At 46.6% G+C, this 20,431-nt stretch overlaps 1 protein-coding gene across 2 annotated transcripts in view; it reads left to right on the top strand.

Annotated features, from left to right (window-relative positions):
* Positions 1-5,153: 5,153 nt before the first annotated feature.
* Positions 5,154-20,431, top strand: part of IPMK (inositol polyphosphate multikinase) — a 31,126-nt gene continuing 15,848 nt past the window's right edge. For both annotated transcript variants that reach the window (XR_011904042.1, XM_072340186.1), the window contains exons 1-2: positions 5,154-5,549; positions 9,823-9,908. Coding sequence is in view for 1 of the 2 variants with exons in the window: in XM_072340186.1 (XP_072196287.1) it covers positions 5,303-5,549; positions 9,823-9,908 (333 nt within the window). In the remaining variant the exon portion in view is untranslated. The remainder of the gene's footprint in view (positions 5,550-9,822; positions 9,909-20,431) is intronic.

Genomic DNA, 20,431 nt, shown 5'->3' with positions numbered 1-20,431 from the left:
CCACAAAAAAATCTCAAAGATGTTATTGGTTTCACCTTTGCTAAGATTAAACCATCCAGAAATGATTCTGCAAATGTGTGTCTCTACATCACATGGAAAGTCTTACTTGAAAATACGGTAACTGTTTTTCACAGCTCAAAATAGCTGAGGATTTCTGTCCAAGAGTAAGCATGTTTCTACTTCATTATTTTCCAGCATATCTTTTAGGAAGGTGAACAAATTCAAGTATTGATTTTGCAGCAGTCAATTCTGCCGTATCACAATAGTGTGATTGCCGAATGCTCAAGTGTTTCTGGAATCGGAATGCTTGAAGAGAAGGCAGCTGTAGGTTCGGAGGTACTTCCTGCCCGTTGTAATTCGAGCACCATTAAGCTGGGTGGATTTCAGAGGCCAGCATTGCGATGACGCACCTCTCCGCTAGGAGGAGCCGAACGCTATGCAATTGGTGGGGTTTGGCGTCAGCAGTGCAGCTCTGGAGGTGAAAACCTTGGGACTACCTTAGCGATTCAGATCTCTTTGTAGTGCTTATGGGGCAACCGGCAGCAGACGCAGGGGTCTGTGAGATCGATTCTACACAGTCGTGTAGCAGTTGCACTGGGATTTCCCTTTAAGTGTCATACAGCTAGCTAAGATGTTGAAATGTGAATCAGTGCTGCATCACCGCTGCTCGCTCCAGTAATAGAGCATTTTATAATAGCAGGAAGGATAACAATATAGATGAGAAACTAAACACTGGCATCGTGAAGAAACTGTCAGCTGGCTTCTCTTTCCCCATTTTGAACACACATCCCTTAACAAATTTGGCTTGCTTTGAAATGTTGGAGCAATAGGCTATAAATTGAAGTGAAAGCAGTGTATTGCACTTATACCTCTTTCTAGAGTGAAACACTGACTGTAGTAGTGCCTGTTCTTTAGCTTTGGTGATTAAATTAGCTGAGAACTGGCTCTTGGAGCCCACGGGGTTGCATGCCTTCAGCAGACACAGTTAGTTACTGTGTTTTCTCCTCTTGAGCTGTTTGTGAAATCTTACCTTTTCTCAAATACTTTTCTACAGCTGGCAAGTGTAACCATACATAGCTAAAACCTGGTCAAGAAGCACTGTGATCACAGCTGGTGCTCCTGCTCTAGACAATGGCCAGTGCAGGCTTACACTTCAGAAATGATTAAATCTGTTGCTCTTTTCCAACCGTGTGGTCGTGATCTTTCAATCCCTTTTTGGCTCCAGCATCTGTGCTGGCTAAAGTGCTTTTTAAGGGTTGAAATTTAGTTATTTTTAGACAAGCCTAAGGAGCAAAATACTGTGTAATAGAAGAGCAGGATTGCAGTGAGTGTAGTCAATGAAGAGATGTTCGGTTTTACCTCAGATGGAGGCAGTGTAACTAGCCTCTAGGGAAAGACATGGATGCATTTTAAATAAACCTCTTGGCATGTTAATCATTTAAATCAAGTACTGGGGTTATCCTAAAGCATGAGGATGTGACTGGTAAAATGCTATCATGCATCCGTAAGACCTGAGTAACAGCCTGATAAAGATACAAGGCTGTACATGTAAAGGATTTGTTTAGAAGGGCCAAAGGAGTAATCTTTAGCTACCTGTAATCCATGAGATCAGGAGATAGTGCTGAAGACATTGGCTAATGCCACTATTTCAGAATGAAGCATAACTTGTTGCCCCAGGATGTCGAACTTAAGCCTCTGTCGTTGCTGTTTTCTGGGGTTGGAGGCAGCAAAAACATGCTTGAGCCATTAGGCTCATCACAGATCATGGTTTAATTCTAACATCTGCATTGACTAATCAAGGGTGTGTTCCCGTCCTCTGTGAGAGGCCGAGTGCACAAACTGGACTTGGTACGTGGCATGCTGAGGCAATGCAGAGCAGCTCAGTGATGCCTTTTGTCTTTCTCAGTGCTCTTTCTGATGTTGCCCAACACTCTGTTGGCCTTTTTTGGCTGCGGACCCATGCTCAGCTGATGACCTCAGCCTACTGTCAACAGTGCTTCAGGATCTCTTTTGTGGGCTGTGACAGCTACTTCTAGGTTCCGCATTGGGGAGCTTTGGTTTGGATTACTTTCCCATACATTTGTTATCTTACATTGATCCACAGGGAAATTCTGCCAACACTGGGTTGTCTAACAACTAATGTCAACTAACAAATGTCTAACTTTGAGGAAGGAAGGAACTATTGAAATGAGCTTTGTGAGTCCTCGTCTGCAGCTATATGAAGTTACATTAGAAAACCTGTCGTTTTCTAGCACAAAACAGACTTCTCAGAATCCAAAGCTGCGGTTCAATTTGTAGAAAAGATGATCCAGAAAATGCACAACTGTAGCAAATTAATGTCAAAGTCGTTTTTGAAGTGTACTGTACTATCTCTGGAGAGTGTGGGCTGTTTTATGATAACACTGCTCTGTTTTCTAACTGCAGAAGCCCAGGCACACCTGGTTGCTAGGGCGGAGAGTGATGTCAAAGAGGTTGCATTAGTCACAACCAAATAAAATATTAATGAGAGGCTTCTGTCGTGGTGCTTGATGCCAAAGTGAAGAGGCGATAGCTAGAAAATAGAACGGGATAGTGCAGTGAGTTTTGTTCAGTCCTTGTCGTCTCTGTTGCAATCCTTTTGGCCGCCAGAAGCTACGCAAGCACAGCCGCGTGCTGCAGGAAGTGGCTCTGCGGGCAGCAGGATTTGCTTCTCTCGTTCAGACCTTGCTGTGAAGATGCAGCCCTGGCAGAGGAGCGGCGGTTTGGGCCAAGCAGAGGACAAGTGGCCGTGAGCCACGCCAGTGAAAAACCCAGCGGTGCCTGTTGTCAGCACTGATCTGTTCACCTCATGGCCCCCTGCTCTTCCACGGAGAGTGAGCTTATTTCCTGTACTAACCTACCGTGCATCTTGCGGTTAGTTATTAACTCGCTGTTCTGAAGGGCTTTATTTCAGCGGAAAGCAATTCTCCGCTCCTCCTTACTCAGCTTGGGGGAGCTTTGCAATCTGCCAGTGAGAGACCCTCTTGCAGCACGCAGCAGCTCGTGCCAAATAAATGCACGTGTAATGTTTTCTAAACGTTATTGGTATTGACATTTTCACCCAGCCAAGAGAGGTATGATTGTTCTCCAGCAAAAGAGGAGAGCGATCCAGAATTGAGCATACTTTATGCCAAATGCATTTGGCTGTTGGTGGATTCCCAATGTCCTGCCCGTGTTTTGGGGGGCTGCTTGCAGCCCTCTTTCGCTTTCTCTTCGAGTGCAATTGCAGAGCCCTGAGCTGAGAAGATTCCCCAGGGAGTCTTGCTGGTAGGTTCAGCATTCAGGGCAAGCTCTTACAGAAGTCATGCTTTGTGAAGAAGCTCATTATCTCTCTTTTCTGGTACTCACTTGGTTTCACTTGTTTTATTTTAGGATAAGCTCCCAGATTAGATTAGCAAACTCCATGTACTGAAGCGTGAGGGTGGAATGAGCGAGCTGAGTCCCACGTCACTCGATTCCTATATGCACAAATCTGACTAAAGCAAACACCAGGAAAAAGGAACTAGTCAGTGTTTACTTATTCCAATTACTCACGCTTTTGTATTTCTTTCATCCCCTCCAGCTCCACTTCTGTTAGCTCCAAGGATATCTGCAAAGTATTCATTCAGGACTAGATTTCTGAAGAGCCTTGCAATTACCATTTTTTAACCTGTTAATGCTCCTTTTATTCTTTTCTAGTAGGACTTCAAGCTCGTGTAGATCACACTATTAGATGGGCACCGGCTGAAATGGCTGATGCACTGAGATCCAGATCAGCCAAAGCATCTTGTACCGCAGGGGAAAAGATCTTTCTGGAGGTTCAGGTCAACATCTGAGCCTTACAGCAGCTGCTGCGGCCAATGCCAGGGCTGTTCTTCCTGTCAGACACAAACCACTTGTGCCTTTTTTGTTGACAGCACCCATCAGTAAGTTGGGGTTTTGTTGTGCAAGGGCTGACCAGGCTGCTGTAGGTGTTTCCTCCATCTGCAGTCCCCCTGAGAAAGTCTGACGCTGGGGAATGAAGCTGGGAGCTTGCCTTTGCAGCTGTCTGACTCCTCATCTTGAAAGCTGGATGCTACTGAATGATGAGAGGGAGAAACATAAGTTCCCCGAGTCTTGTTGCATCAGAAAAGACTTTGCTTTTTTAGCCAGTGAAGACAGTGAAACAAATCACTCCATGGGGCTAATGAACTTTGACTTTCCCAAATTGATAGCCATCCTCCTTCCTCTCGGTCAGCTTACTTCAGTACTCTCACTTCCACTGTGACCTTCCCGTTCCTCTGACCACTTGAACTTCTGCAGCAGATCCCCCACGTCCCCACCAAGCTCTCCCAGTCACCTGCCACGTCTCCCAGCTATGGATACCTGAGCTCACCGCACTGCCCCTCCTCGAATGTCGGTGCTGATCCTCTGTACATCAGTCAGTTTGGATAAGAGCTGTAGGAATTATGTGTATCGGCCTTGTTTTCCCACTCCTGTGCACTACTAATACTAAACACGTTGGCAAAAGTGCAAGTGTTAACATTTGTAAAGTTCAATACTGTTTATAAGGGAAACAAACGGCTAAAGGGAACATCAGGAACGAGAGGGCGGCAAACAGAGCTGATGTAAGCCCGTGTGAAAAGAGACACTTATTAAAGCCTTGGGCTCCGGGGTGCTGTGAGCGAATGCAGTCCTGCATCTACCCACAGGGGGGGTAACGTTCAGAATGGAGAATAAACCTTTATCCAGTCCTTATTGATATCAGGCCTCGAGCCTTGGATGAGCTCCCACAGCGCTCCAGACCATTTTAAAGGCTCCCATCCAGTTGAGAGGCACGATACTATCTGCGTGCTTCAGTTCGCCTGGAGCTCCGTGGGCCCAACGGAGAGAAATCAGCCTCTGAGAGGCAACCTCGGGGCGTCAGCAGTACGATCTACAGCGGTGTTTCGCGGCGGGATTCTGCTTAGAGAGCCGCCGGACGGCCGAGCTCTCGCCCCGTTCCAGCGAGCCGCCGAGGCGGGGCTGCAGCACGGCAGCTCCGGGCCCCGGCCCTCCCCTCACGGCGGCGACCCCTGGCGGCCCCCGCAGCTCCTCCGGTCGGCGGTCGGAGGCGGAGCGGCGCGGGGCGGAGCGAGGCGGTGCCGCCGCCTGTCGCCGCTTCAGCGCCGGGGTGGGCGGCACGGCTCGGAACGGCACGGCGCGGCTGGCGCGGAGCGGAGCGGGGTGATGGAGTCGCGGGCCCTCGCCGCTCGCGCCCCGGCACGCAGCGCCCGCTGAGCCCCGCCCGCCGCGACACCGCAGCCCCTCGCCTCCCCCTCGGGAAATGGCCACGGAGCCCCCGCGGCCGGCGCCGCCCGCGGCCGGGCACCCCGAGGGCGGGTGCGGGCGCTGCGCGGGCGGCGGGCGCGGCGAGGCGGAGGAGGCCGCGGCCCAGCAGGCGGGAGGCGCCGCCCCGGGCCCCGCGGTGGCCGTGCTGCCGGCGGCGGCGGGGGGCCGGCGGCGGGGACTGAACGGCTGCGTGCCGCTGTCGCACCAGGTGGCCGGGCACATGTACGGCAAGGATAAAGGCGGTGAGCGGGGCCGGCGGGCGGTGGGGCTGCGCGCTGCCGTTCTCGCGTCGGTGTCTACCTGCGGCCGGGAGCGGCGCGGCATCCCCGGCGCGGACGGGGTCGGTGCTGCGCGCGGTTATGTAACGGCGGTGGGTCGGTCGGGCCGCGGGGTGCTGGCCCTGCCCCCTCCGGCGGGGGGGATCGGAACGGGCCGGCGTGGTTCCCTTCTCTTCTGGTCGTTCTGTGATGACAGGGCTGCGTCAGGACGGCGGAGCCGGCGGGCTCCTGGCGGCCGCGGTTCGGCTTCCATTGACCTGATGCCTTAACAGGTGGAAGCGAAGGGAGCCGTGCTGCAGGCCTGGTAGGTGCGTCCAAAAGGCGCTGAGCCGTAGGCGGCCCCCAGGCCGGAGTGTGTCCAGAGCAGCTGAGCGGCTTCCCAGCACTTCTCTGCAAATGCACGTGTGTGTTTAGATGGAAAGGGACAACTTGTGCTTACCGACTTGGTGCTATGAGCAAGCTCAGGGCAGTGGCTAATGAACAGCGCAGTGGTACAGATGTTGTGAGGATTTAGTGTTTACTGAAGCATATTTCCACCAGCTCTTGATTTTCATTCTGATTTCAGAGGCGCTGGCCCTTCCTATAAAGGTTTCTTTCAGCAGAGGCAGCGGTCAGTGCAGAGCTAGCATTGCCAATGGGTGCGCTCACCCTTCCCAGACATCCAGTTGGGTATAACTCCTGCCTTTGAGCCAAATGTACTCATCCATTCAGCTTCCAGGGTGACCTTTGAGAACAGCTGTAAGGGGAACATGCTGCTATGCTGCCTCTGAACCTTGCCCATAGAAGCTGAGCAGGCTGAGGGCTGAACTTCGCCAGCCCTTTGCTGTCAGTGGGTGGAACTGCAGTGCCAATGGCACCATGAGCTGGCCTTATCTGCAGCTCATGTTCAAGGCATGTCCAATAGTTTACACAGCAGTCTAATTCTCACCCCCCACCCCTGCTGCACAAGCGCAGTAGAGGTCAAGGGGGTACGTTGGCTCATGTACATCGCTTATTGTATTCTGTAGTATGGGGTGGGGTTGGGCAAAAAGGACTCACCTTTGGCACGTCACTTCTTATCACTGTTGTCACCTGGGTGGTGCAGCATCCATACTGTGGGCACAGCTCAAATGGGTTAGATGAAGGCACAGGCCCTGTATCTAAGAGCAAGGCTCATGCTTCCTTACAGGGGTACTGCCCCCACTGATCGCATCGTAGGAACTTGAGTTATGTACTGTAGTGAAGAGCAAAGCTGCTCTGTGATATGCGCAGTTCTCTTATTTTTTGTCACTGAATCTTCTCCTTCTGTGTCTTTACAGATGATGTTCGTAGAAGTACAGGCAGTTGAGATGCTAAAGATACAGGGTCGTGTATAATTCTGCAGTGCTACTCCCATGGTGTCTTTGTTATGAAGCTAGTGGCCAGGTGTGTGGATATATGTAGTTACTGATAGCACTGGTAAGGAATGCCACGGATAATCACAGAATGGCCTGGGTTGGAAGGGACCTCAAGGATCATGAATCTGCAATCCCACTACAGGCAGGGCCGCAATGGTCTGGGCCACGATCTGTGCGCCGGAATCTGTGGTGATTGAAAGCCTGTGTAAGGAGACCAGTGTGTACTGTGCTTTCTCCATTACTTTTTCTGTCGTTTCCTGCAGTAGTTGCCCTTCCTACAGTTTTCTGTTCTGCCATTTCCTATCCCATTGAAACTTCACCTTTTTAAAAACCAAGAAATATAAAACCAGTACTCTTCTTGATTTGGGTACCTCTGTTACTACAAAACATGGCAAACGTGCCTTGGAGGATGTACCCCCAGCATTCATCTTGGAACCTTTTGCTGGTTGAAACTCAGAGCCTTCCTTCTTTTGCCCAGCTTCCTCCTGCACGTCATTGTTGTCCTCTTGGGCTCAACTTCCCTACTGTCCCCACATACAAACATATGGAGGACCTGAAGGTATCCACGGTATTGTTTTGTTTAAGTATACCTTAAAAGCCTCAGCCAGCAGTTCTGTTCTGTTCTAATAACCTTTCCCTTTTCCATTTACATGCTGTGGCTGTCACTGTTGTACAAAAGAAGGGCTCCAGCAGCCTCTCTGCACCACACGTGTCAGACTTCTGGGCATTAGGAGTGACCTGTGGCTGAACACTCTTTTCAATAGTCCCTTCCCCCAAAGAGAGCAAATCCTGTAGTACCTGAGGTACTGAGCTTTGGGCTGTGGCTTTGTTCCATAGGCAGGAAGAGAGAGGCAGGAGCTGATGAGATACGCTACCTTTTAGAGTGTGTTTGTGCAAGACAGGTGGAGCATGCGGACTGAAAGTAGCTTAAGGTTTGTTGTAATGTACACGTGTATGTACTGTGCTGAAGATCTGAGCATCAGTAAGCTCACGAGCTCTGTGTGCAGAGCTGTAGAAGAATGTTACGGAGGTGTTTCAGGATTTGGATTTTGGTTTAGTTCTGGCACTTACTCAGAAATTGCCGATTCATTTGTAAATGAATAATAAAACAGAATCATTATGTATGTTGAGGAACCCCAGGAGCCCTCAGACGAAGCCACAACCGGTGTTGTTCTGTTAGTGTGATCTGCAGCTGTGGTATCTCTTGTAGATAAGGAAAAGCGTTTGGATTTTGTGGGGCGTGCTGAAAGATGAGCCTTTGGCTTCCTGCATGTCTCTGTTGCAGATGCAGGGAAGGAGTCAAGAAATCCAGAGGACGAGGGGACTTCAGACAGCATCATATTACATCCATTTCTTGTCATCCACCTGGATCCAAAGCACAGTGTTCTGGTGGAAAGTACTCAGTGTGTTTTGTCTTCAGAGTCTGGGTTTCTCTTTGCCAATGGAGCCATATATGGCTTCTACTTCTAGGGATGTTTGCCCGGTCTTTCTGCCTTTCTTATCACTAGTACTAATGTGTAGATTTTGACTTGTGTTATAAAACCTTTGTTTAGTGCTGCGATTCTAAGTAATTCATTCAAAACATGTCATGTCTTGCAAAATCTCCACGTGCTTTGCTAAGTGCTTTCTAGTGCATGTGGAAGGGTGCAGGGTGAAGCTGTTGTGTCTTGAAGATGTGACACTGTTGTATGCTTTCCAGAACTAGAGAAACAGTACAAAGCCCAGCTTTTGGCAAGCAACTTGAGTGTCATTCTACACAGATTCTTAAAACCACTCTGTCTGTTGGCATAGCCAACTAATGAACAACTTCTAGATGTTGCGGTTGGTTTATAATGAGTATCTTGTTTTGTTTTGTTTCCAAGACTGCACAACAGAGCCCATTCAGATATTGTGCTTTCCAAAAGGTGAAAACAATTGCTGTTACAAGTGCAAACTGTTTTTGGGGGGCACAAAGTGCCTGGCTTGTTGTGCTGCTTCTCCTCTCAAGCGGTGGGCTGGAGATGGAACTTATTTTGGATACAGTTGACGTATTTTTATCTTCATTTTAAACAAAACAAATTACTCTATGAAAAGCTGTGATGAAGTGCAAGGAGGAAATCTCTGTTCCATAAGTAGATTTTCCCCTGTGCTTGGCAATGTTGAAATTTAGAGTGCATTTCACAGAGATGCAGTTGCTTTTCCCCAGTGCTGTCTGGTCTCCTCCAGTACTGAGTTCCTCATGCAGCTACTCAGCAGCAGAGTGGCCAAGGCTGGCTGGGGAGCACGATGTGCTTCTTTGGGGGCATGATGAAAATGGTTGCCTGGCTGAGATGAAGCTGCGTTGTGTTGTAAGTATGGGTGATAGAGATAGTAGTATCTAGCAAGTGCGAAGTGCTACAGGGATGTTACTTCCATAAAGGTAGAAGTGCTCTTTCGGTGCTGCTTGTATGGGGATACGTCTGCGGGCCGTGGTATGTAAGCTTGTGAGAAATGTGTTAAACTTGGTACTAGCTCCTTTAACTTCTTAGGGCTGCTGGAAAAGCAACTTATCAGTTATTTAAAAAGGGAGTGTCTGTATAATCTTCCATAGTCAACTGAATGTTTTTTTTGGGTGGGACTGTTAATGACAGTTCCCTGTTACTGCGTTGGCCTTGAGCAGAGTTAGATGCGGAAAGTCATCTGATGGCTAGAAAAAGAGGAATGCAAGCAAACCTCTGCTAAGGGCTTTGTGTGGGAGCTGCCGATTTCTTCTCTACTGTGCACGTACTGGAAACAGTAGAACTGAACAAATAGGCTGTCCCTGACGTTTATTTGCTGTTTCTGAATGAAATGAAAGCTCTTGCCCTTAAAACCTGTCCCTGAAGGAACTGCTTCTCTTCTAGGTATACTGCAGCATCCAGATGGGACTGTCCTGAAGCAGCTGCAGCCCCCACCTCGAGGTCCCAGGGAGCAGGAGTTCTACAACAAGGTGAGGGTCCACATGGTTGAGGTGACTGTTCTTCATGTTCAAGTCTATTATTATTGCTGCTGCTGTTAAAGTGTAATCTGAATACCTGAATGGTACAGCACTGGCAGTCTTGTCACAGTATCTATGCTGTCTAGAGCTTTCTCCTCTTTCAGTCTGTATCCCCGTGCTTATTTGCTCGTGGGACGTCAGGGTTTTCATTATCCAAGGCTCATCTCCAGTTGCCATTATCAGTAACTTGGATAGCACGCACCAGGAAAGCTGTTGCTGGTTATCTTAACTTGAAGGTAAACTGTTTTTGCAGTCTTGTTTCCTTACCAGCCATCTGCCCGTTGTAGTTTATCATGTTGTCTTTTTTTTCATGTCATCTTGATATGCCATCTCTTTACACCAGGTACAGATCACTGTAGAAATCTTCATGCAGGATGAAAAAGGAGCCTCGAGACCCTCTTTTTGTTCTATTTTTGGTTTTGGCAGGTTATTAATGGAAGCTACTGAAGATGTTATGTGTTTTGTGGAAATATCTTGCATAAAACTGGCTGAGCTATGTACACTGAGCTAACAGCGTGTTTGCATAGTAGTGTTACTTGATAATTCCCAAGATAGGACTGTTAGACAAAACAGCAGCTCTTGAGTTAGTTAACTGGCTCTCAGCGGGAGCCAGTTAAACCTAGAAGTAAAGATTTCTCTGAGGTTTCCCAGTGACTCTTGTTTGGATGAGGTTAAGAATCATACAATCCAGGCTGAATGGTCACTCTTCAGTATTAGGAGTCAGCTTAAACAGATGCCTCTGAGTACCAGGTTGGTTACTGTTCTGTGAAATCCTCAAGTACTGTTGCTGTCTAAAGCCAGAGAGCAAGGACTGTAAGCTTGATCATGGCTTAGATGTTAACCTTCCTCAGCACAAGCATTCTCACTTGCCTGTTGCTTAGGCTCATGTGAAAAGCTGTGAGCAAGACCCTTGACAACAACTTGAAGCAAGAGTGCCCTTGTTACTAGAGCCTGTCACAGGGGAAGGAATCGGGTCTTAATGCTACTGAGAGTTTCTCTTCTTTATGGAGTCTTGCCAGGTCACTTGTGAAACTGAATGTTTTTTGCTCGTGACCCATCTGGAAAAGGGGCTTGGCGATTCTTGAAGAATGAAGGGGAAAGGAAAAGGTGTGTACAGAATTGTTTGTGCATGAACTAGGATGCCTTTCTGTGGGAGAAGGGAAGGAGAGAAAGTGCTGATATGCTGAATAGGTGAAAGTACAGGAGAAAGGTCTTGAGGATTTCCAGCTCCTCAGTGATTAACTGATGTCAAGGTTGCGTTCAGGTAAGAACCACATGGTGCCAAGTATAGATGCCTAAGCACTCCATATGTTTCAAACAAGGTGAGGGTTACTGCAGGTTGTAGGGTTTAGTGTAAGCTATGCAGTTCTGCATCCTGCTTGCCTTGATATACTAGCTTATTGCTGCCAAGAGGGAAAGGCTTTCCGTCCTGTTTAGCCATTTATCTTACGCTGTGCTGGTGTTTTCCAGATGTGGATGAATACAATTGATTTGCTGGAAGTTTTCTATCAGTTAAACTGATAAGCAGTGAGAACAACAGCAAGACTGCCCCTTTTTGGTTACTTAGCTCACTGCACTTCTGGCCTGTGAAGAGACTTTATTACCTGGGGATAGGCTAATGATCCTCCAGAGAATGGGGGAAGGAAAATCTTACCACTCCTTGAGACAGGGGGTTGTTTACAAGGTAGTCCTGTAGAGAAGGTGATAAGAAGCAGTGCAGAAATGAAACAGCAGTGCTTCTAGATAAACTTATGTGGAGGTTATCTTCTATTTAACTATTTTCTCTGTATTGATATGTTTAGTTACCTGGGCCAGAAAGAACGCCTTCTTCACTTGCAGGTAAAGCAAACCACCTCAGCTGGAGCCACTGAGAACCATTGCAGTTTGTGTAGCAAGATGATGCTGCCTGCATCAGCAAAACAACACAAGTTTGTTCCTGTTGGGCACGTGAGGGATATTGTCTACTGAGCACAAAGCAGAGTGCTGGCTGCTACAGCCCAAACAGAATGAGCTGCCTGCAGTGTTTGGAGCTGCAGGAAACTTAAGCAAAACACCGTAGTGCAAAATACTAATAGTGATCTGAAACAGTTGATGCATATGCCAGCCTGCTCAGAAGTGGATGGCATTGGAAGAATCTGTCTCTGTCCAAGTGGGGAACTGGAGAGTCTCTAATAATCCCTACATGGGCTGCCATTAATTTATCTGTTTTCCTGGTTATATGCTTTCAGTTTAGCAGTTAAAAAAAGATAAGGGAGGAGAGAGAAGAAAGAAAAACAAACCTAAATACTGTTCTTCATCCTTAGAAGGTTATTTGATCAAGTATACCAATTTTTTTCCTTTACTACAGTAATACAGACATTGTCTACTGATGGGTAAGTCATGAGATCATACAACAGTGATAGTTGGAAGGGACGCTGAAAGGCCATCTTTGTCCAATGCCCTGCATTCAATGGAGACACCCACAGCTCCATCAGGAGCTCAGGGCCCCATCCAGCCTGACCTCGGGTATCTGCATAGACACCACCTCTCTGGGCAGCCTGCGCCAGTGCTTCTCCAGCCTTATAATAGAAAATGTAATTCTGTGTTCTGAGGGAGGGGAAAAATAGAGTATAACAAGTTTATCACAAGTTGCTCCTGTGATAAAATGAGAGTAATAAGCTGTTTGTAGCTGTTGCTAATAACTTGATGTATATATAGTAAGCTTAACTTGGAGCTTGATTTTTTTCCAGTGGTAATGTCCACTTTTTATCGTATTCTGTAAAAATCAATGATTATCAAATTAATAACATTTGGTTTTGGTCCTGTAAACTTCCTTCTTGTACCTAAGGGTGTGAACTTAGCATGAAGCTGTTGCCATGTGCAATCATGGTTCAAACCATGATTGGCCTACATGCCTACAACAGAAGCATAGGCTGCATTGCCACTAAGTGTTTTACTGAGTCTCCTAGTACCGTTACCTGGTTGAAGAGTTGATTGGATTTTTTTCTCTTTTTTTAAGCCTTGAATAGCCACCGAATACTTTGTTTTCCATAGATATGAGCAGCAGGATCTAGAAGTAATTGTAAGAGGGTGGTTGCAGTTGTTTTAAGTAGTATCTGCACCGATGATAGGTTGTTTCCATCTCATGTAGACTGCTTGGTGAGGAGGCGGTGAGGTGCTGCAAAGGACTGCTTTTAGAGGAGGCTGCAGCACACAGATGTGGAAGCAGAAAAACAACAGCATTTGAAAATTCATTTTAATAGGAGATGTAGTGATGACCTGTTTCTAGTAAAGCGAGTGAATCACTGCAAGGCAACGTGTGGTGGTGATAGCTGCCTACACGTGCATACCAAGGAATCCATAGAAGCAGGCTACTTCTCAGTCTGTTTCAGTGTTTAAGTTCAGCCTGCTTTATGCCAGTGCGTGTGGACATGCTGAAACAGTCTGACTTAATTCAGCAGTGTTAGCAGAGGGAAGGGAAGAAGCCTCCTGGCCCTCGGACCGCATCTTCAGGCAGGTGAGTTGGTCCACCACACATGCTTGGGAAAGGTCGGCACAGTCTCTGGGTGAGGTGAAACCTTTGTGCTCTGCTGGGAATACAGCTCTTGTTTCAAAGTGCCAGGCTGTACCCAAGAGCCCTGTGTGCTAACATAGCTATCTTCTGCTATTAAGAGCTATTATGTTCAGTAGAGGGGTTTTGTTCATTTGTCACATCAAGAATGTAGCTCTGCAGAAACCGCTGTCCTGTTGGTGCCGTGAAGAGGGGGAGGAAGCTGGAATGCCTTGCTTTAAATAGGGCAGCTGCTTCTGTGGGCCCACAAGGATAGAGCTTGAACAGCAAATATTTAAAGCTGAGGAAGAGAATTTACAGTTGTTGAAGCTAGCTTCCCAGCTACGTTTTCCTAGAAGCTCTGTGTTTAGCAGTAAGAGATGGAGAGCTTCTCTTCTTGCACACAACAGGACAAGGGAAGGTTGCTGGGTGATTTAAAGCGATAGCTCCTTCAGTTCTGATTTGTGACTTTGGCTTCCTGGGGCTGTAGACCTCTGTTACTTCCACGTACCTGCTCTGAGCGTGAAGTACTGAAGTTTTAAAGGTTGGTAACTGACTTGCTAATAAACTGGGTTTTTATAGACAACAGATCAATAAATGTGCCCGTAAACTTTTATTTGAACTGCCCTTTTGCTCTCCTACAGTAACTGCGTGGTGCTTGGGGTTCAAGAAGTACACCTTCCTCCCCTTGTTCTGCTCTTTGACAACTGTCCTACCTGATAAAGTACTTGCAGCTTGGACAACTTCCAATGGTTAACATGTCTTTTTTCCCCCTCTTTGCTAGGAGCTGCGTGTCAGAATTGTCATAGCTGGTGCCTGTCACCTTGCCACGTCATGGCTCCATATAACGTTACCTACAATACTGATGTTTCTAAGGCTGTGGTAAAGGCATGTCCTACCCTAATTCTCACACACGCTCTTGTCCCAGAGGTTACATCTGTGATTTTGGGGGATTGGAGTAAAATGTCAGGCTTGGCACTCTCTGTCCCAGCTCCAGTCTGGCAGCCTCCTTACTTCTACCTGAGTGCCTGGGAACTGAGAGCTGATGGACTATGTGTAGAGTTGGGAAAAGGTATTTGTGGTGGTCATCTGGCCCTTCTGGAGAACAGATCTTCATCCTGTTGCTAGTTCATGACTACTCTGCTAACTGCTCTAGCAGTTGTCTGGAAGTTCAGAGTTCAAGCCCCACTGTCGTATAATGTGAATGCAAGGAAGCAGTTACCACTGTAGATAATAGGAATTGTTTTTCACTCTTGTTACATGTCTTGAAAACAAAGCCAGGATGTAAGAGACACAAATAACTCCAACGTGTAATAGAGGTTTATGTTAGGTGAGTCGGGCACTTGAAAGCTAGGAAGTCATGGTTTCATGGTTGCCCGCACAATTGTTATTGTGAACTTTTGCTGGATGCATTATAGTGTAACTTTCAATAGGGTGATGACCTGTCTTTGTGTGTTCTTTCCTCTAAAAAACTTAGTAACTCATTTTTACAGCCTAGACACGAGGCAGAATTAATACTGCTTGTGCAGCTTGTCTCTCTTGTCTGAGTTAGTCTGAGTTTGTGGGCAGAGGATAACGTGTGAGTGTTCGCCAATTACCAAGTGCCCGAATGTTCCTTGTGCTCCTGTGGTTACAGGGGAAGGAGAAATGTGCAGGAGGTTTGCCCATTCAGACCACTATCAATAATCTTATTTAATTCTCGATAACCTGCTGCAGCTCTTCATTGCAGCTTGATGCTTTTTCTTTTTCCTTTTTGCATTGCCTTATTTTAATTAGCATTCATGCAGCTTCAGGCAGTGTAAAAGACTTCTAGCGACTTCCCTCCCCCTCCATGGCAGAAAATCAAGCCAGCAGCCTGAAAGATGTGTTTTGGCCTGGAAGCTTTTGCACAGAGTTGCAAGAACTGACTCATAATGCTCAGCCCTCTTCCAGCCTATCTAGCACAAATCACGATAAGGCAGCCTGTGTTCTGTAAACTGTTCTCTGCTGGTGACAGAAGATGACAGGGATCGGAGAGGGAAATGGTGCCTTGCTTCAGGATGAATTACCCTTTTTTGCAAACTCAGCTAACTGGTTTTATAGTCTTGATTTAGATGGTAACTCTTGACTGAAAAAGGAGTGGATGATGGCCATAGTTCTGCTATTGTGTACTAAAATAGCCTTATCCTGTGATCAAGTCTCCAGCTAAGGTTCTGGTTACAAGTCCTGTATGGACAAAGCTTCAAGAAATAGCATGCGCAGTTCTCTGAATGTTGTGTTTGAGGGATGCACTGCCTTGCCCAGACCTTTCACTGCTGCATTCAGAGCTGAAGCTCATTATCTTGAACTGTTATCCTTGGCCTCATTTGGGTCTAGCGCATCTGTAGAAGAGGTGATGTTCGTGGAGAACTACAAATTAACTATTTGCAAATGTAGTGGGTATGTTCTGATACACTCCCTTTCTGTCCTTGGCATTATCTTCATCTCAGCAGCTGTCCTGGAGGCATTCTGTTCTATATATTCTATATATTCTATAAGCAAATTTAGGTTTCCCAACCAATGTGTGAAACTGTCTTGACTGTGACCATCTCTTCTGCACTCGAAACCATGAGCCTGGGCAGTGGTACTGTAGTAAGAGGAAGAACACGCAGCACTCTTGACCTAATGAGAAGGAAATGACTTTCTGACCAAATTATGAAATACTGGCCACTTGTATTTGTTTATTTCCTAAATAAAAACAAATAAAGGGGAATGAAGGATGAGCACAGAGAGCCTGCTGAGTTCCTTCCACTGTCTTATGAGCTCTCAGATTCTTTGTGTTTCAGGGCACTATGAAATGGCTTACAGCCTTCTATACCAGAACAGTAAGAATTACAAAGTGTGGCAGATTTTTGTGAATCTTGGGCCCTGCGGCAGAAAAAAGTCTGGGAGGGACATGCTCTGCAGTAGGAAATGAACCCGGGAGAGTCTGCTGAGCATCTGTTCTCTATACTCCTTGTACGTTGTGTGCCACGCAATAATCTACAGTCCCCTTTAATAAATCTAAAACTCATAAAGAGAGACAGTAAAAGGCCATTATTGCAATTTGATGCAAGCAAGGAACTACTGGGTGGAGTTAGTAACAGACCGAGTGGTCTATAGTCTGTGCAGCGCGAGGAAGCAGGAAAAGAAGTGCTGTTCTCTCATCAACCTGATTTTAAGGGAGATTTCTGCTGAGAGTAGATAATGCTGAAAATGAAGCAACAAAGTGTGGTTTCATGTGCGTATCCACGGTATGTTAACTTGGATTAAACTGCACTGTGACGTTCTTGCTGTGCAAGCAATAACTTTTTCAGACCTGATATTTAAGTGACGTTTCAATTCATTTATGATGGAAAGAGCCCCTCTTTGTGAAGACAAAGCTAAGTGAATTACTTGCCTCACCACATACCTGGATTTTGTTTTCCTTCTGCCTAGCTGCAGCAGACTATGCTGGAAGGCTTGCCAGAGGTTTTAAATGCTATTTTTACAGGGTTTTGTTGGTTCTGTCTCCCCCTTCCTGCTGTGTTCTGTCCCAGGTGCAGCACTGCTTCTTTCCTTTCTTGCCAGCAGTGAGCAGGGGTTTGTTTGCAGGTTGGGGAAACAGCTAATGAGCTCATCCACCAGATGAGTGAAAGGAACACGTGGGCCTGTAGCTGGTTCTGTAACTTCCAGTTTTGCATAGGGCAGAAGTGTGTGGGACTCCAAATGCTGCTGTAGGGATGGAATGGAAAATGACTGTGGGGCTGTGGCAGCCCAGGCTTGGGTTGGTTTAAACCACTGTGAAGCTGCGCCTTCAGGGCAGTGCTGCCCTAAGCTCTTTGCGGGGGCTGCCTCTCACAGTGGTAGAAAAGAGAAATCCAACTTCTGTCTGTCAGGACTTGTCTTCCCTTTCTGTCTCTTTGAAATGCAAAGTTAAATTTTGCCTATATAACTGCTCTAGCGTTCCTCCCACCCCTGTTCTGTCACTGCCTTGTGTGGCTCTTCAGCTGTGATCAGGCTGCTTTTCAGAAACAAGGGGTAATGCTTGGTAGTGTTCACAGAGAGCAGGGCAGTGATGTGGGCTTGCTTTCCTTTTAGTCCTGTTCTACCATTTTACTTTTCTTTCAGTACCTCCGGTGATAGACTCCTTAAGTAGTTGGCTTTACTCCAAAGCAATCTTGGAGCAGAAAGTTTGTTTGCAAACCCTCTCACTACCATCGCTCCAGCTTGGTTTTGCATCTTAGCAGGATGTGGACATCTCAAGGTCTTTGTTTCTCACCAGGTCAGTATCTTCCCTTAATACACAAAGCAGTACTCATGTTGTGCTGCTTCATGTGTTGCAGTAACAGCTGTAAAGATCGATGAGAATCTGCTTATACTACGTTCCTTCCAGGGAAGCATGAATTAGCAGAGGGACTGACTGGCCTTAAGATTTGCTGAGTTTCTCTGGCTGCTGGTGGCTGGAGTTGTTGCAGTGCTGCTGGGCAAATGGTAAATGTTGTTGAACTAAGAAGGAAGAGTAGGATTGTAGAATCACAGAACCATTTGGGTTGGAAGGGACCTTTAAGATCATGGAGTTCCAGCCCCCCCGCTGTAGGCAGGGACACCTCCTGCTAGCCCAGGTTGCTCACAGCCCCATCCAGCCTGGCCTTGAATGTTTCCAGGGAGGAGGCATTCACAACCTCATTGGCAACCCATTCCAGTGTCTCACCACTCTCACAGTGAAGACTTTCTTCCTAATATCTAGTCTAAATCTACCCTCTTCCAGATGAAAACCATTTCCTCTCATCCTGTTGCTACATGTCCTTGTAAAAAGTCCCTCCCCAGAGGGAGAAGTATTTACTGTGTTAAATTTGAAACTTCCTTATCAGATGATCAGCCAGACGATTTTATTTTATTGTTTTTAATTTCAGCTTCTAGTGGGGATTCCGAGTGTGAATTCTGCTACAGTCTCTGTTGTGTGTGAACTGACCAAACGTAGGTTTTGGAGTAGCAAACTTCATATGCATTTTGATTTGTGTTTTTGGACTATATTCAATTTAAGAGTCTCTTGACCTACTTAGAAGGCAGCTTACCAGATGTTCGTGCTGTTAATGCAAATACAACCATCTCTGCTTTCCTGGGTATCTTCTTTAAGAGCGTGCCTATTTTAAAAAATAAGACCAAAAGCTGCATCTGGTTACAGTGCTTGAGGGTTTGAGCTTTGTAGCATGTCCTGAAAGAATTATCTCTGACTTCTGAGAGCTCTCTAATTCATTGACTGCAGCTCCTCCCCAAGGGACATTGGACTTAACAGCTAGTTGTGTTAAGGACGTTTTAACCTGGGAGGGCAGGGAGAAGCTCGGTTCTGTGGCAAGGGGTCTGTGAAGAAACGCAGCCTCTAATTTTGCAGTTCTCACCACAAAGGTCCTGATGCCCACTGCCCAGTTCTGTGCACAGTTGGTGGCTTGTAGCAGATGCAAAGGGCATGGGGGGGTTAATAATTTTATCTTGCGTTATTGTTAATGTTTTTGCTTGGGAATCTTGTGGGTTGAAAGACAAGAAGTAAGTTTGCTGTTTGGTGAAGAGGAAAGTAAACTTTTTGCCTTGCTTCTGTGAGAAGTGCTCACTGGAAGGAAAAAGGGATCAGGCACAATGTCTGCAACCAGTTCACCTGTCGTGGCTTTGGAGCACCTTGCTGCACGTGGCACCCACTGCTCTTCATCACGGCTCTGCTGTGGGGTTTGTTCAGCCTTGCCACTGAGCCTGACCGCTGCCTGTTAGCTTCTGCTGCTGCCTGCTGAAGGCTTGAAACTCTGCTGCAGCCTCAGAAACAGGTCAGGGTTTGCTTCATCTCTTGCATAGTACCCGTAGTACTCCATACTGTGCATCTTACTAGGGTCAGCCTAGTTTTCACAGTATAAAAGATGTGGGAGTGGATAAAATAGGACTTATTCTTTTTTGTAATTGCTAGAAAATGACCAGCATGACAAACATCACCAAATAAGTGTATTTTGAGGGAGGTTTCAAAGCTCATCTTCACAGCTTTTGTTTTGTGGTAGTTAAGGTGGCCAACTGCTTTCTGTAACTCTTTTTACCCCCCCCAAATGTGGGGAGAAGGATGTAGTCGTTGCAGTTGTACAACATTCTTATTTGCAGATTTTCAATAGTAAAATAAGCAACTCTGTGTAATAGCATTTAGTATAGTAGCATTTGTAAATGCTTAACCTTTGAATTTATTCTGGTATCAGATGTTTTGAACATAAACAGAGCTGGCTCAGCTTCAGTGGTAGCCAAGGAAAGAAATCCTGCAGACACAAGTCTAAGTGTGGTGCTGCTACTTTGCAAACCAAGTGAGAGCTTGGAGTTATGAAGCCATGCAGTTAAGGATTGCTCAATTAACAGCTGCTGTTTCAACCTCAATTTTCTGGCCCTCATGCTTGCCTGGTATAACTGGGTGATGCAGGAGTCCGAAGGGAAATGCTGTGTGCGCTCAGGTAATTAAAGTTACTGTTCTAATGCGTACACATAGGGAGACAGAATTAAGGCTGCACTATCATCTGTAAGTCTTACACTTGCTAATTTGAGCATGTGACTTAATTAACTCCTTCTGCCCTGCTGCCTGGGAGCCCCTCAAAAAGAGCGTATGATGCTGAGCTGTGTATGCACCCTGAAGCTCTGCAGGCATCAGCTCTGCTGCCCCTGGGACAACTGACTGCAGAAAGCAAGAAGAAAAGGTGCTGTGCCACACCAATATGCCTGCTCTTTCGTTCTGTGGTTTCTGTTCAAATGGCTTGAAAATACGTGTACATTTAAAGCTAAGTATTTTCAGAATCAGTTCTTTTATGGTCTTGTGCTGAAACCACATTTCTGTCACAGTGGTGTCTTTCTGCCTGGACACTTGGAGGCAGGTCTGTACAGCCAGAAGCTGTTTCCTGTTGGTATTTCAACATTGGTTCTGCCCTCCCTCAGCCCCTTGTGTGATTAG

The sequence above is a fragment of the Excalfactoria chinensis genome, chromosome 6 (genome assembly GCF_039878825.1).
Source record: "Excalfactoria chinensis isolate bCotChi1 chromosome 6, bCotChi1.hap2, whole genome shotgun sequence".
Lineage (NCBI taxonomy): Eukaryota > Metazoa > Chordata > Aves > Galliformes > Phasianidae > Excalfactoria > Excalfactoria chinensis.
This window is presented reverse-complemented; position numbering and strand designations above follow the sequence as displayed.